This window comes from Salminus brasiliensis, chromosome 2 (genome assembly GCF_030463535.1).
Source record: "Salminus brasiliensis chromosome 2, fSalBra1.hap2, whole genome shotgun sequence".
Lineage (NCBI taxonomy): Eukaryota > Metazoa > Chordata > Actinopteri > Characiformes > Bryconidae > Salminus > Salminus brasiliensis.
In genome coordinates this window covers 24975703-24993399 of record NC_132879.1, presented here as the reverse complement: position 1 = coordinate 24993399, position 17697 = coordinate 24975703, and the positions used below count along the sequence as shown (strand labels likewise).

At 38.4% G+C, this 17697-nt stretch overlaps 1 protein-coding gene across 2 annotated transcripts; it reads right to left on the bottom strand.

Moving 5' to 3' along the window:
- Nucleotides 1-283: 283 nt before the first annotated feature.
- Nucleotides 284-17667, bottom strand: pkmb (pyruvate kinase M1/2b). Of its 2 annotated transcripts, XM_072671769.1 has the most exons (12): nt 17515-17667; nt 9557-9702; nt 7762-7939; nt 7474-7565; nt 5020-5151; nt 4641-4827; nt 4163-4433; nt 3577-3727; nt 3306-3458; nt 2417-2583; nt 1476-1657; nt 284-1018 (listed from the first exon to the last, which is right to left on the bottom strand). In XM_072671769.1, exons 3-12 carry the CDS (start codon nt 7910-7912, stop codon nt 912-914), a joined length of 1593 nt encoding a protein of 530 aa, XP_072527870.1. In that variant the 5' UTR covers nt 7913-7939; nt 9557-9702; nt 17515-17667; the 3' UTR covers nt 284-911. The 2 variants fall into 2 exon arrangements, with proteins under 2 accessions (XP_072527870.1, XP_072527880.1); XM_072671779.1 differs by lacking the exon at nt 9557-9702 and having other exon boundaries at nt 17515-17591.
- Nucleotides 17668-17697: the final 30 nt, after the last annotated feature.

Below are 17697 nucleotides of genomic sequence, written 5' to 3'. Positions count from 1 at the left end.
TCCCTTGACTGCAGTCCTGTGATTCATTTGAGCCTGGATTATACTGACGTAGGCAGACAAAGAGGAATTTGAACGATAAGGAATGATCTGCAGGAGACTGAAGCAGTGACATTGGGCTGGTATGAATGTCAACCCTATTTCCAAAATGCTCCACTAGATGGTGATACTCAGCAGTGTGAAATCAAATCTTTGTCCTACATTAGCCCACCGAAGACCAGCCGTCTTGTGTTGCCAGATGCTGTTATTTTATTTTGGAGTCTAATCCAAATACAGGCGAGGGATATCAGGACTAGTTTTAGTCCAGTCAAGAAAAAGATTTCAGGTAATCATCAGTTTAATGGATGGAAATCCAGACTCAGAGCACTTTCATACAGCAGATATGCATCTTATCAGTCTCAGTATGCCAGTAGTCAGTGGGTAGAGGGAACAGTGTGAGAGTGCTTGAATTGAGAGAGAGGTTTGGGAGGGTGTCCTGTGCTCTCTGAAGTCCAAAAATCCCTCACCACACCCCTCACACAATACAGGACTTTGTGTTGATCTACGGCCAACTGCCTCCCACAGAGCAACAGTTGGCACCCTGAGCTTTATCATGCCCCTTTTCATAGTGGAATTTCCTATCAGCCCCTAGCTTACCAACAAAGCATGATATGCTAAACCTCAGCATGCAAGACAACTATTGGAGTATGAACAAAGTGTTCTGGAGGTCTGGATGTGGAAAGATGACACACCAGGTTGAAGAAAATTGTATAGTATTTAAGACGATGGTCACAGTGAATAGTGTTGTTATGATGTCCTTCGGAAAACTACTAGATAAAATGAGCTTTGCTGTTTCTTAAATGTATCTATGAGATGAGGAGGAAATAAGTATCTAAATGGAAAGGGGAAAGGAGGGGTTCAGTTCTTAAAGGTGCTCAAGGCACCAGGACAACACGCATGGTGTTGGTGTAGCCGGAGCCAGGGCGCCAGCCAGTGACAACGATAACCACATCGCCAGACTTGAAGAACTTCCTGAATTTGCCTGAAACATAAACAATAATGGATGGTTATCACCAGAACCGATGAACAGAACCAAAGTAACCAAAACAAATGAATTCTGATCTTTAGTTACACAAATAGTGCATAGTGCTGTCAAAGTTAGCATTAATTGTGTTAATAATGCACGAATGTGATAGATCATTAAAGCTGCTAGCACATTTTTCTTAGCATTCATAGCATTGAAGCTCGGTTGCTCATACACCATACACACACCATACACTGGGGTTTCTTCTGCCCTCCACCCCTGGTTCAGAGCCAAGAGGCTGTTATTCCCTGCCTACATCTACATCATCATTTCGCCCAAATTAAAGTGAATAGTGTCTGCAACAGCCTAGTTGAGCAGTGTAGCTCACAGTTGATGATGAAACATCCTGATCTGAGAGCCCCAGCATGACAGTCCTTCGCCATCATTATGTCTGAAGGAGGCCCTGTGTCCTTACCCATCTCCAAGGCGAAGTTGACACGCAGGTCCACGTCCTCAGCCCACACATCATTGGCAGGCTTGTTGTATAGGATGGGGAAGATGCCACGGTACAGATGGCTCTGACGTGCTGTCTGCTCGTTACGGGTCACGGCCAGGATGGGGGCACGGGGTCTGTATTTAGACAGCAGATAAGCTGACCTAAAGAGAGGGAGACAAGACAAGCCATACAAAATAATGGTCAAAAAGAGCAGCTTCAGAGCTAAGGAAAATTGAAAGACTTCAAATATATATTGTATTTTGGATATATATTGGATATATGTTGGATATATTGTGTATCATGGAAATGCCTTTAGGTATTGTGTTACAGTTCTGCCATATCGCCTACACAGCTTTCAGACCTATTATAAAACCAAAAGCCCTCTAAACACAATGTTCCTAGGGCACTTTTCCGCTCCATTGCTTTATTAATAAGTGGTTCAGTAGCATACTACAGATAAAGGAATCTAAATGTCCTTCATCAAGTAGAGATACTGTATGTAACTGACTGTACTGGCTGCACAGCAACAGCTGAATGAGCAGTTTAAATTAGCCTGCAAAATGTCAAGGTTCAGGCCAGCAAAGGTCAAGCTTAGCATAAAGGAGCACATTTCACCCTGGCATTAAACAACATTGGGCAATGAGTGTGTTTTTGTGTGTGTATGAGTGTGTGTTCATTGTATTTGTGAGACACACTGTGTGAGTGATATACATTATGGAATGATTAATATCCTTTAAAATGAATGCAGTACGATACATGGGTGTAATATATATATATATATATCAGAGTGTATTAAAACACAGGTTTGTATTTACATTTTACACAAAACATTTGTCTGCAAACCTGAGGAATGTATACGTGCACTGCACTTTTGTGTGCATGAGTGTGTGCATGTGAGTACAATGTGGTTTCCTTTGTACCTGCCAGATTTGGTGAGAACAATGATGGCACTGGCACAGCATTTGAAAGAGGCTTCCACAGCTCCAATAGCCACAGACTCACAGGGGTCACGGGTCAAGTGGGTGATGCGGCGCAGCTCCTCAAATACCTGCCTGTGGAACATGGCTGCTTCTGCCTCACGGGCAATCTGAACACACACACAAACACAGGAAAGAGGAAGAAAGAGGATTTTAGAATATTGTACTCATGAGTGACTGCCTCATAGTACTCAACTGTAACTGTAGTTTCATCTACATGCACATTTTTCCCTGTGTACAAATAGGAGTGATGGTTTGCTAATAAGAGATGATCTATGAGGATCATATTTCTTGTCGTGTTTAAGCTTTGTATCAAATAATGAAAAATCTTTGATAGCTTGCCAGGCTGTGAGTGAAGCACCCGGATCGGTGGGGCCTGTTTTGTTGCAGTTCCTCAAACGAGATTGTACGACATACGACGTACCACCACTGCCTAATGAACAATCTGAGTGCATGTTCCACAAAGGAGAGCAAACACACTCATAAGACAGATACAAGACATGGCAAGACAGACACACATAGAACAAAGGATTACAAACATGGACAGTTAGTAAATGCTGCAATATTTGTAATAGCATTTTAAAAACACCTTAACCTTTCTTTGCTGTATACTATGTTAGCTTTAATTCTACAGGCTATGATGTTATACAATGCTTTAGTGACACCTACAAAGACACTAAGTGGAGGGAATTGAAAATATTTTTTTCCTACTAAAGCTTTAGAATCAGCTGGACTATGTGTGTTGATCCTCATACACTCTGCTCCAAGAAACATTAGTAAATTCATCAAGATGCAATCAAGCTCCATATCAGGCAATCACTATCACTCTTACCTGGTGCTGTGTCCTCACAGACTCTACAGGGTACTCTCCTTTGGCTGTCTCTCCACTAAGCATGATGCAGTCAGCGCCATCCAGCACGGCATTAGCCACATCACTGCTCTCAGCACGAGTGGGACGTGGTTTCTTAATCATGCTCTCCAACATCTGCCATGCAAGAGAAAAAAAAGAGCCCATCAAAAAGGGTGTCAATTTCTACATTTTCAAAACTTGTACTGCTTCAAGTTCTACTTTAACAGAGGTTTAGTCATTTGTATTTCTTAACCTGTGTGGCACAAGTGATGGGTTTGCCAATCCTGTTGCAGCGACCAATCATCATCTTCTGAGCTAGGAAAACCTTCTCTGTAGGGATCTCGATACCCATGTCCCCACGTGCAACCATGATACCATCACTAGCCTCCAGAACCTCATCAAATCTGGGCAAAGAGAGATAAAAGAAATAAATAAATTGTACTCAAATCAACAAAACAAGGGTGTTTTCCGAGTTAGGCAGTCTTCTACATGTTGGCCCTATAATTGGGTTATCACAGGTTTGATGCATGGTAACACAACATACATCTGTGGCTGGGAGTCCCAGACAGCATAATAGGTCTTGCTCTCTTGGGTGGGTAGGATCGCCCTCCCTTTCCCCATCACACAATGCATGCTAGTCAGCGCAGGCTACTCTTACCTAATATTACAGAACTGGCAGCTAGAAGCACATGCTAGCCCTCACCCACCCAGCACTGGTAGCATTATGTGATAATGAGTCCTAAGTAATGAGTGGGAATTGGTAATGATGAAATAGAGGGGGACAAAAAAAAAGTATTTTTTTCATGCCACAGAGATACTAAATGTTCATGCACACTCACCTTCGCACACCCTCGTGGTTCTCCAGTTTGCTGATGACCTTGATATCTTTGCCCTTCTCTCCCAGCACTTTCCTGACCGCCTGCACGTCGGCAGCCTTGCGGATAAAGGAGGCGAACACCATGTCCACTCCCTGCTCCACACCAAACTGCAGGTCCTGGATGTCCTTCTCTGACACGGCGGGCAGGTCAGTGTTAGCGCCAGGCAGGTTTACACCTTTCTTGCTGCCCAGCATGCCACCATTCTCAATCTCACAGGTCAAGTAGTTACTACCTGGAGCAAAGCCATGGAAAGCATTAGATTTTGCACAAAGGAATAAGCTCACAGGAAAAGAGAAAATCTTAGAAAGCTAGGGACAAAGTCCATCTGTGCTAATCCACAAAACTCCAAACTTCACTGCTATAAATATATTCTCAAGACATGGATTCCCTTTAGTTAGCAACTCATTCTTCTGAACTGAAACCAGTAACTGAAACCTACCAACTTCAATGACCTTGAGGGAAATGAGACCGTCATCGATAAAGACATGGCTGCCGATCTGGACCACCTTGGTGATGTTCTTGTAATCCAACCACAGGGTCTTCTCATCACAGTTGTCCTTGAATGTGTCATCAAGTGTTAGCTTGATTTTCTCACCCTTGTTCAGCTTCACCTCTTCAGTGCCACTCTATAGGCAGAACATAAGTCAATAGACAACAGTCAATAGGATGTGCAGCTTTAAAATATACTATTAAAGATGTTTGTAGAATGAGAGCTATGTAGAAATAACAGAATAACACTGTGACAGTAATAATTGTAAGCCAACCAACTGACTAGAAACTGCCAGTTGTGGGTGCTGAGGGCTAAAAGAAATACTCACGCCCTTGATGAGTCCAGTCCTGATCTCAGGGCCTTTGGTGTCCAGTGCAATTGCCACAGGCCTGTACTCAAGGGTTCCAGGTCCAAAGCTTTCAGTGGCTTCACGTACATTCTTAATGGTGTCTGCGTGATACTAAGAAACAGAAGGTGTATCTCATTGAATTGCAGTTCTGACAACATCAAAATGTACACAAAGCCCTGTAACATCACAGATATGATCTGTAAATTATTATTTGTAAGTATTATGATTTTTTAGTATGTATACAGCATTTTCCTGTGTTCTTAAATTACATTTGATTCAACTGCATTCATTAATTATCTTATCAATCATTATAAGGTAAATCTGTTGTCTTTTCAAAGCTACACTGCTCTCCAGGTTGAAATATTTAGAATGCTGCACCTCTGGCAGTACACAATCAGTAATGTCACACACTATATAAAAAAATCTGTCAATGTCAGTTGAAATAGCTGCCAAACAAAAATTCCAATTCCAAATTCCAATTAAGAATAAAACCATAATTTTATAGAAATGTTAATTAAAGGCTCTTAAGAGAAATACTGTCAATGCATGATGGCCATTATAGTTCAGGGCAAATGTGTAAAATAATTGTATTTCCTCTAGTGTTTTCACTTTATTGAAGGTGTTCAATCACAATAAATCAGGAGAAAACTAACTAAATCTAATAACAGTGTTATTCTTTATATTAAATGTCATGTTTTCCACTGAATTTGTATTAGGATATTTGACTTTTTCAGTGTGATTAACATTGACTCACCACTCCTTTTGCAGTGTGTTACAATGTTTTAATTACAATTACAGTGCAAATGTAACAATGACCAGATGCAAAAACCTTCTTAACATATAGTTCCAATGTCCTTGATACAGAAGGTTAAAACATACTTAGCTACAGTTGTTACATAATATAAAGTAAACCCCTTGTAACATATTCATCCAAGCAGGTCACGCTAGATGCCACAAGTTCTTTAAGAGGCACTAGGGTCTCAGTGACCTAAATATGAGAGCATGTTTGCACTAAGCACGTTTGCTCTTCTTCTTTCACTGTTAAGTCTATAAATAACTATAGGTTAGAAGTCTAATGTCTGTGTTTAAATAAAGCATATTTGAATGATACCATCAGTACGGTGGTCTGTAATGTGATCTGGGCTCGCCTGATTAGCCATACTCCAATAGCTTATCTGTCTTATGTCAGAGCTGAGGTTGAGAGTTAGATCTTGGGTATAGATAGATACATGTCCCAGTACAGTGTATCTGTAAAGGTCATCCCTGTGCTATAATTAGCTGGCCAGCTGACCCCACACTACAAAGATTTAATATCCCTCTCTGTTTTCCAAATGAGGAGCAAAGTCCTATCGATGTCTAAAATACTCACAACTTGATTAACCTCTGGGTAAATCAGGGTAAATCAGGGTTATTAATTAAAGGTCCTTGAATGTAGTAATAATAAAGTATTCATGCCTTTTCTCCAAAAACCTCTTGCTTGCTTACAGTACTTAACCCCAGCCAACATGCTTGCGTGGGGCTCACATAGGTGGAACGTGGGCTAGGTGGGTTACAGGTAGCATCTAAATGGGTTTGTACATTGTTACTGGGACCCAGTCAGGCTTCCCAAATAGGCCCCATTGTCCCAGCCCAGTGTACAACCCAGATGGGGCCCATGCTTAACCCCTCCTGGTCCCATAACTGACCCTGGTGGGAATCTATATGTGGGGCCAACATGAAACCCATGGACAAAACTTTCTGATTTCCAGTTGGGCTACTCATAACAGGGCCCAAAAGGACATGTTAGCTGAGAATAGTACATACTACACATTATATTAGACAGCAGAAAATAAATAAATAATTAGTTTCATTGCTTAGACTCAAAATAGACACAGTTTTAACTTTCTATGTATGTTTATGTATGAACTGGTAGAAACTGGCTGTGATTTTTGTATTATGAGATAATGACCTTGACCTTTAGAAGACCTCCAACTGAAATATCAAAAGTATCACATGAAGGAACGATGTCAGAGTTAATGCAGCTATGAAATGTGAAAACGGCAAAAGTCACAGCTTTTAAAAGCAAGAGGTCAGAAGTCAACACTGAAGTCCAAGCTGAAGCCCAAGTCCTCTCTATGACTCTTCTGGAGAGTAAAGTCGGTGTGCAGTTCACAGATCAGAAGGTGAGAAAGTAGATCAGCTTACAACAACTGACATTTCCAAAGGTGGAAGGGAAATGTCACAATGAGGGAGGCTCTACTTGCGGAGGGCTTGGACTAGGATTTCTGTGAAGTTGCTTGTGACAACGTCTTGTTATAAAAAGTTCTATACAAATGAATGTAAATAGAACTAAACAACCACAAGTGTGAAATGTGTTTCTGCACATAGACATTTCTATAAAGACTTTTTAACTGTTTCGCTAATGAGGTACCGAGGAACCTGTACTGCACCAACCTCGTGAGTTCCATGAGAGAAGTTCAGACGTGCAATGTTCATGCCGGCCTTGATCATCTCCCGCAGCTTCTCCACAGAGCGAGAGGCTGGCCCTAAATGAATACCCAAAGCACTTTCAAACACTTTCAGCTTGCATTCATTGCGTCTATGCTGTGTTTTGGGCAGCGCACACTTTTTATCAAAAGCAGGTGAGATAAGACTGTGTATAATGGTGAATCAGAAATTAATTCGCATAGGTAAGATCAATGACTGATAACCAAAGTGGAGACGTGGAAGTTGGCCACTGACCGATTGTGCAAATGATGCCAGTGTTGCGGGACACTGCAGGCTCGGAGTCGATGTCCAGCAGGCACAGGTGCTCCAGCAAAGTGTCAGCCATAGCAGCATGAAGCTGCTGAGTGTGGATGATGGAAGACCCCATATCCTTAGACTTTGACATGGTCGGAGCTGTGTCTGCTGGAAAAGTCTTAGAAGAGGATAGAAATCGTGATCAGGGTACCTCAGCAAGTTTACAAAACCAAGGACCATTTTACTACTGAACTGAGTAGGCATTATGTTGATGTTGTTTATCTACATTTCACTAAGATATACCCATAAATAGACTAAAAACACTGAATAAATTGCCCAAGCTACAGTTCTTCCTGCTGAAGTGCTATCTGGCCAAGCCGAATTCAGGAAACTCTTACAAACCTGTATATTGTTGTATAAGGGGCAAACTGGCTATACAGTTAGAGACAGACAACACAGCTTACACAGCATAAGAAGTATGTGCAAAGTTGTATATTGCCCCATTCAGGTCAACACCTAATTTCGGCAAAAATGGAGATGCAATGTTTTTGCAGGACAGTGTCAATAAGCAAGTCTTGATGAGAATCCCCATTTAAACATGCCCCAGACTGTCTCATGATAAATTTATGACAATGGATTGACTTAAGAAAAGGCTTCTGATTGACGGTAGTTTGAATTCATATTCAGTTCACACGGTTACCAACTAAACTTTAGATTCATACAAATATCATATAAATGACTCGAACAAAGTAACTTTAGAACCTTTAACACTACAGTTAAAGTTTTACAGTCCGCCTTTTCCAAACAGATTGCTGGGTAGCTTACAGCCAGTGGCGCAGTAAACTCCTGATCATCTGATGCACATAGAAATATGTTAACAGAGCTTAACCATACAGCTCTAAGACTACTTTGATCATTGCTGAAGCAAGTTGAATTATCTGTGATTGAAGTAGCTACGGGACTATGCAGTGCTATGTAAGCAGGGTGAAACAAAGCCAGGGAGTGTGTTTAAATGCATGACTGCACATATATTCACTCGCACACACACACATACACGTATATCCCAGCACAGAAGAACAGCATGTTCCATACTTCAGCGCTTTGAAGAAAAAACATTCAAATACAGGAAAACTAAAAATACAAAAATGTTACAAAATGTTAAATAGTGCATAAGAAAAATCAGCAGATTAATTTTGCAGTGATTTGCAGTGTACACAACATCTTAAATGGAAATGCCACTTCTCACGACTTGATTCACTGTGTAGCGCAGCCACCCACTCACCCACACACACACAGTAAGAACATACAACTGATACGGCCAAAGCACATCATGAAGATTATTTTTAGAGCATGCGTTATTTTAAGTTTGCAAAATATTCAACATTCAGAGTTCAACCACAGCATAGAGCAGTACATTAGCCTATTTAATAATCATCCACATTTAAGAAGTTAACTTTAAAAGGGCAATAAATAATATGAGTAAACACTTAACTGTGACTAAACTTTTTTATTAAGGCCTGAACTCTAAGTTTGTATTATAAGAATGAGTTTTATACTGCTTTCATTACTAGTTGATCCTCTTAAGTTTCCACAGCATAGAGGAAACATATAACAGAAATGCAACAAATATAAAACCCTAACAGAATTATTTTACAGCTCTACTGAGTCCTTTCCCAAATGACAGCAACTGCATGGCATATAAAGTGTGCCTACATTACAACTGTTTTAGATCTGACAGCTTGTTGTTGTATCTAGTGGAAGTAAGCATTTAGAGTTTGTTGTGCTTCTTACCTACCGTTACCGATGAGTGCCTGCAGGACGTGTGTGTCCTTTCCACAAGTGCTGGCCAAAATTAATCCCTCTGCTGACCGGCACTACTTCTCAGAGGGACTATGTTGTATCCTTCCGAGAATGTGTTCTAAGCTGTGCACTCCTTCTCTACTGCAAATAAATTAGTGCCGTTTATTAATGCATATCAGAACTAAACCTAAACTAAAACAATGTATCATGGATATGTTGGAATGATCCTTTCAATGTGAAAAGTGTTATGGGGACCAATCACAGAACACCATATGATAAGCTATTTAAGCCACAGATGAATGGGAGACCATTGCTTAGAGATCAGTGCATTGACTCTAAAGAGTGGTTGTGTAAACTGACCATGTGACTATGTCTATAGACATCTGGTAACTATGTGGATAGAGAAGGGGAAATTGTTCATGGATTAAGGAAAGGAGTTCTCAGCGTACTTATTAGAGCTGCACAAAAGAGGATGCTTTGAACGAAATTATCGAAATTATGAACGAAGTTCATGTGATGCTTTATAGATCTTAAAAGTAGGTACATGTGCATAAACATCATTTTATATATCATCACTGTCCTGCAAAATCTTGTATCTCCAGTTTAGCTGCTGTTTTTGTGTTAATTCATGATGAATATGCCAATAGAAAATATAGAAATACTCCATAACAGAATACAATTTTTTATTCTGTATTTTTTATCATTGCCACTCTGGGTTTGGCACGCCACTAACTGCACTACATATCCTTGGAGAAGCAGGCAGGACAGTACTTGCGGGAACTGCGTAGCACTGCTTAATTCGAGTTATAGTTGTGTAAAATATGGTAAGATCACTCTACAGCAACACTTTCAGTGGCGGTTCCGTATCTCTCAGCTTGTTCATAAATGCATGTGTTAAAGCATAGATTACACTTCCTGACTGTAGGAGGAGCCAAGGAGCAAATAATACCTGCATAATGCCGCAAGCAAGACTGGATTCATTTTGAGATGAGAGCAGGTGAGAGTGGCCCTGGTAGAGATTACCAATAGTAGGCTGTTACCGGAATTACTGGGTTGTGTAACTTCTTGAGTCGTAAGGCCAAATCCTGAGGTGTTACTGGGGCATCCCAAAACCTCTAATCAAATATTCATAAGGCAAAACTAATACACATTTTACATGTGTGTGTAAATGTGTGTAGGTGGATTTTATGTGTGTCTTTGTTTCTGTCACAGAGTCATGTGTAAACAGACAGTCAATCAGCTCCTAATATAAACCTGCAATACAGCCATATAACTTTAGTTAGCTTTAAAGGGAAAAATACATTTCACCCACTTCTTTGAAATGAAAGAATCTGCTGCAAAATGAAAATGCTGAAGTTTCCAAAAATATTGTTAACTCTCCAGTTAATACACTACAGACAAGAGGCAATTTTCCACCATCAGACTTCAAGTCACAATTACAAAACAGCCTTTTTCATTCTAATAGATAACAAAAAAAATACAAATAATAATTCTAAATGTTTGGGATACACCCACCAAGCACTTTATCAGGAGGACCATACAAATAATGGATAGGGACTACTACTGTATCAGCTCTGAAAACAAGACACATTTTTAATGGAACGGATTTTACAAGATGTTTAACATGTGAATGCGTTGTGTTGTACAGAAAGGCAACCTTTTTTCTGTCAGTTCGAGCCAGTCTGTCCATTCTCCATTGACCACTCTCATCAACAGGACTGTCGCTTACTGGACAATATTCTTTATTGCTTTAAACTCTAAAGATTGTTACAGTTATAGACTCAAATCAGCACATTTGGCACCAACAATTGTGCCAATTATGCCAATGACTGACATGAACATTCCCTGAAGCTGTTGGCTGTGCCTGCATGATTCTATTCACTGCACTGCATTGGCTGATTAGATGATTGCATGAATGAGTAGATGTACAGGTGTTCCAAATGAAGTGCTTAATGGGTGTATGTAAACTCATCCATACATTCATTCAATCATTCAAGTGGACATATTACATACTTTATACAAACCCCCCTGACTGACACAGAGACAAATGTTTGCTGTAATGACTGTCGACACTTGAGAAAAGACATTTCAGAGGCCTAAAGAATCCAGCTGTTTAACCTTTAACTGCCACTGTGCGCTAAATTCACATGATTGTATTTATTGTATTTATATTTATCCGCTGTTTTGCGAGTAGTCATGTCTGGCTTCATGGTGTTGATGTTGAGCTAAGCCAAGACACAATAAAACATATTACTTACTTTAGTCTACAAAAACTACAATAAAATCTGAATGAAATCAGTGTTTTTAGGTACAAACAAGCACAACTGTACCTTAAAGGGTACATTCACATCGTACCTCTTGGAACAAAAATATTTCTCTACAGAACAGGGAAAATATAATATAAGAAATGCATATGCATATGCAAGAAATGCATATTTTATAAATTAGATTTTTTGTTATAGGCTATAATGTATTACATTCTATGTTATATTGCAGTTATATAAAAGTTATATAAAAGCTTTATAAGTCCACTGTGTCATTAATCTTTATTTTTTTCAGAGATAAAATTAGACTCGCCAGACGCCACATTTATACTTCTAATATTAATTTCAAGGAAACTTTCACATCCTTCAGGATCATTATCTCCCTCTAGTGGACGACTTAAAAAAACAGCTTTTAGAAGTGGCTGCACGCTCACTCTGTGCACATACATACCTTTTTACACTACTGTCCCTGCAGATAATTCTTACATAAGCAGATCATGTCTTAGTATATAGTTGCTCTCCACAGCAGTCAGCTCTGCACTTGAGGAACTGTTTAGCCTGTTATTTGTCTCTCAGCTTGAGCTGTGATATTCTAATAGTTCGTCCCACCCTTAGTGTCCTTGACCAAAAATCTGTCATGTTTTGACTTCAGGTGACTTCAGCCAGCGCCATTCATTTCACTCCAAAGAAAGCGCAGCACTGTTCGTGTCAACTCTCAATGTTACTGATGTTTTTTCTATCCGTGCTTACAAATAAGATCACCTCCAGACAATCAAAAGGTCTGAAATCCAAAAAAAACTATGACATACCATCACATACTGTCACAATTATCAGGAGCAAATGCGACCATACAGCCTATGCTCCCCTGGAAGGCACTGATGACCTTGATGCCATCCGATCTGCACCCCTGCCGGATCTGTATCACACATGGCTGTGTTTTTAAAAACACTGCATGGTATTCACGCATGTCGACAAATGAAAAATAAAGATTCAAGGTTTAGATCAGCATATCAACTTCCACTGACAGTGACCAGCATAACAGTATTCAGGATTTTGCTGGGGATCAGCTATGCTAGTGTATGCTGGGATTTCTTTTTTTAGTACATCACTTGCTCAATGTATCACTGGGGGTTAAGACAAATGAGGATCACTCATGTAAGCAGTTGTGTGTTGGATGTACTACAGAGTATTGCTTTCATGGGTTTGGGTGCTAATTTGGCTCTAGCGCCTGTCATGGGAGATTTAGCTGTCTCTTCTGGCTGTGTGGAGCACAAGTATGATATTGCAAAATGCCAGACTGATCCTCAGTTAAACTTCATGCTCACAAGGCAGGTCTGTTCTGTTCTCTCTCTTCCTCGGGAGACTCCATATTGGCTTCTCTGCTTCTTGTTCTGCCACTTTTCTGTTCTTTGTTGGTACAGATCCCTCTTTATGCCACAACCCTGTGCCATGTTAACTACATCAGCACATCATCACTTCCTACTATATACTACATACATACAGCACACTTAATATTTGTTAAAATGTCCCTTAGCCAGTTGCCTTTGGTAGTCATCAAGAAGCTTTTCAAAATATTCTGGTTGGATATCTGACCACTCTTCTTGGCACAAGTTAAATTTGTTGTTTTTTTGGCATGGACCTGACTTTTAGACACAGTCCACGTATTTTGATTGGATTGAGGTCAGGACTTTGGGAAGACCATAGCCCTGTTGGAACACCTAATTGGTGTTTCAACTGATGGTTTAAGGTTATGCTGAAGAATTCTTGTAAAATATACCAGTCCCACACTGGAGCTGCAGAACAGAGCTTGATGCTACCACCACCATGCTTAACAGCTGATTGAGATGTTCCTGATTGTCTCACTATTACTCCCCGCAAACAAAGCTCTGGTCATAGTGTCAACTGACCATAAAACTTTCACTCAGTTGTTTTTCTTTGCCCAGCTGGTCAGCTGTAAACTATAGTCAAGCTTGAAGGACCATGGTCCGTATAAAGAGACCAAAATATGGTCCAACCAAAAGAGGTGGTCTCGGTCTGGATCAACAATTTTTGGGATAGTTCAGACTTTCTAATCAGTTACAGGAACTTGAGGCAGGATACCGTCACCCATTAAACAATAGAAGAAGAAAAAGAACTGGTGTTATACTGAAATCCAACTCACGCAAAAAATATGAGTGCAACAGATTATGCTTGGGATTCCTGAATCTACTGTAACTGTAGGTTAACCCTTATTTATAAAATACAAGGATAATCTGTTGCGCTGATTCTGCTTGTGTACTCTGCTTGTGTAATCAGAATTTGGCACAACACCTAGCGAGGCAACTTTCTAAAATCACAACACATTGATGTCAGATGCACTCCCCTCTAAAAACCAATCAGTGTCAAGTATAGGGAGACGTAGCCCACGTATGTGCGCTGGCTAAACTGCAGTGGGAAACCCAAACAAACCGCACCAAATGAATACCAAACTAAGAACCAGAATCTGACTTCCAGGTGTAAAAAACGCCCCAAATCTATGATCAACCTTCTCAGATCTGCACTGAGCTCCCTGACCTTTTCTATTGTGCTGGGTGTTGAGCAATTCAGTAAGTGCTGTCAAACAATCCCTTATGTTGACACAAAAACAAATTACCAGCTGTAGTCAATCATGATCGCTAACAGAAAGTGCACACTTTCTGATACGTGTGTGTGTGCATTTTGCATTCTATGTATAATTTTGATCCTGCATTGATTTCAGAAAAACAAAATTAAAAATTTGATGCATATAAGATGCATATTGTTACAATTAATCATTGGCATGGCTCAATTAATCATTGAAAGACCAATATTGCCATCACATTCATTTCAGTGATGAGTGTATGTAAACGTCTGACCTAAATTATAAGGTACTCAGCACTAGTGTCTATCCATCTTCAACCCTGTGCATTATGTTCATATGACAATGATTCCTTGCAGTTAACCAGGTTATCTGGTTATGGACTGATGTGCTATGATATAAAATAATGCAGACATAAATATAATGCAGCACAATACTAGACGGCTAACCACTTTGAACACACATAAACACATGCATACACAAGTCAAAGATTAGGCTGTAATTTGAAAAGGAAGCATTACTTTCATGCTCACATCTGAGAGCACAGTTGTGGCTGCGCTTAAAGCAGAATATGACATTAATCTGTAAAGACAAGTCAGGCTGTTAGCAGGCTGCCTCTCCTCTTCTCTGCTTCCCCAGTTCTCTCTGTTACACTGAACCTCCTACCTCTCAGTGTGCCCTAGAGCCACACATATCTCTCTGCATATCTGTCCACTGCATAACTATGTTCACACGGATATATAATAGAATACATTGCAATACAACAGACCCAAGCAAATCAGAGCAGAGCAGAATTGAAAAGAAAAGAACAGAATGGTGTAGAATAGAGCAGAGCAGCCCAGACAATAATGGAATAGAAAAGAAAAGAGAGCAAAATAGAATAGAATAGAAAAGAATAGAATACTGTAGAATAGAATAGAATAGAATAGAATAGAATAGAACACACTAGAGCTAAATGGAGCTGAATATAATTGTATATAATAGAATATATCTGAAAAGAATGGAATAGAATAGAGCTATATAGAATATGTCAGAACGTGATCTAGCAAAGACGAATAGAGTAGATTATAATAAAGTAAAGCTGAATAGAACAACAATAGAACAGTGCAGAATGTAATAGAATAGAAGAGAGCATAATAGAATATATTCAAACAGAATATAATACAGCAGAATATATCTGAAAACAATAGAGCAAATAGAACAGAAAAGAGATGAATAAAATAGCATAGAATATAATACAATACAAGAAAATAGAGATGAATATAGCTGAATAGAATAGATTTAAATATAATAGAACATAACAAAATAGAGCTAAATAGAGCTGAATAGAATAGAATAGAGCAGAACAGAATAGAGCACAATATAATAGTTCTGAATAGAATAGAATAGGGTATAGGAGAATAGAATATATCTAAATAGAATATAATCAAATAGACATAAATAGAATAGGCGTATATGATAGATATTAATAGAATAGAATAGAACAGATCTGAATAGTATTGAATATAGCAGGATAGAATATATCTGAATGGAATAGAATAGAGCTGAGTAGAGCTGAATAGAATAGGGTAGAGCTGAATAAAATAGAGCTGAATAGAATAGATCTGAATATAATAGAATAGAATAGATCTGAATATAATAGAGCTGAATATACTAGAATAGAGCTGAATATAATATGATAAAATAGAGCTGAATAGAATAGAATAGAATACAATAGAGTTGAATATAATAGAATAGAATAGAGCTGAATATAATAGAATAGAGCTGAATATAATAGAATAGAATAGAGCTTAAGAGAATAGAATAGAATAGAACTGAATAGAATAGAATAGAGCTGAATAGAATAGAATAGAAGGAATAGAATAGAATATAATAGAACTGAATAGAATAGAATAGAATAGAATAGAGCTTAAGAGAATAGAATAGAACTGAATAGAATAGAATAGAGCAGAATATAATAGAATAGAGTTGAATATAATAGAATAGAATATAGTTCAAAGTAATAGAATAGGGCTGAATATAATAGAATAGAGCTGAATATAATAGAATATAAGGAATATAATATAATAGAATAGAACTGAATAGAATAGAATAGAATAGAGCTTAAGAGAATAGAATAGAACTGAATAGAATAGAATAGAATAGAGCAGAATATAATAGAATAGAGTTGAATATAATAGAATATAAGGAATATAATAGAATAGAATAGAGCAAAATAGAGCTTAAGAGAATAGAATAGAACTGAATAGAATAGAGCAGAATATAATAAAATAGAATATAGTTCAAAGGAATAGAATATGGCTGAATAGAATAGAATAGAGCTGAATATAATAGAATACAAGGAATATAATATAATAGAATAGAACTGAATAGAATAGAATAGAATAGAGCTTAAGAGAATAGAATAGAACTGAATAGAATAGAATAGAATAGAATAGAATAGAGCAGAATATAATAGAATAGAGTTGAATATAATAGAATATAAGGAATATAATAGAATAGAATAGAGCAAAATCGAGCTTAAGAGAATAGAATAGAACTGAATAGAATAGAGCAGAATATAATAGAATAGAGTTGAATATAATAAAATAGAATATAGTTCAAAGGAATAGAATATGGCTGAATAGAATAGAATAGAGCTGAATATAATAGAATATAAGGAATATAATATAATAGAATAGAACTGAATAGAATAGAATAGAATAGAGCTTAAGAGAATAGAATAGAACTGAATAGAATAGAATAGAATAGAGCAGAATATAATAGAATAGAGCAGAATATAATAGAATAGAGTTGAATATAATAGAATATAAGGAATATAATAGAATAGAATAGAGCAAAATCGAGCTTAAGAGAATAGAATAGAACTGAATAGAATAGAGCAGAATATAATAGAATAGAGTTGAATATAATAAAATAGAATATAGTTCAAAGGAATAGAATATGGCTGAATAGAATAGAATAGAGCTGAATATAATAGAATATAAGGAATATAATAGAATAGAATAAAGTTGAACATAATATATTAGAATAGAATAGAATAGAATAGAATAGAACAGAGCAGATCTACCTGAACACAGGTAAAATATCTACCTGAGCACAGGATTATCCTGGGTGAATGATGAAGAAACGCTCCATGTTTCGCCCCTCAGTAACCCGGCCATCTTCCAGCTCCCGCTTTCTTTTCCCGCCTTGCTGCTCGTGTGGCTCAGCTCGCGCTGCTGTGGGCATGCTCTGTGATGCTGTCTGTCAGATGGCGGTCTCGTGACCCGGCAG

Bases quoted from the DNA above. Each gene is read 5' to 3' on its own strand.
- pkmb (XM_072671769.1), bottom strand. From the start codon at position 7,912: ATGTCAAAGTCTAAGGATATGGGGTCTTCCATCATCCACACTCAGCAG. The intron at 5,152-7,473 runs GTTGGTGCAGTA...TCTGTTTCTTAG, and splicing joins TCTCTCATGGAACTCACGAG to TATCACGCAGACACCATTAA. The intron at 3,459-3,576 runs GTTAAGAAATAC...CTTGCATGGCAG, and splicing joins CCATCACTTGTGCCACACAG to ATGTTGGAGAGCATGATTAA.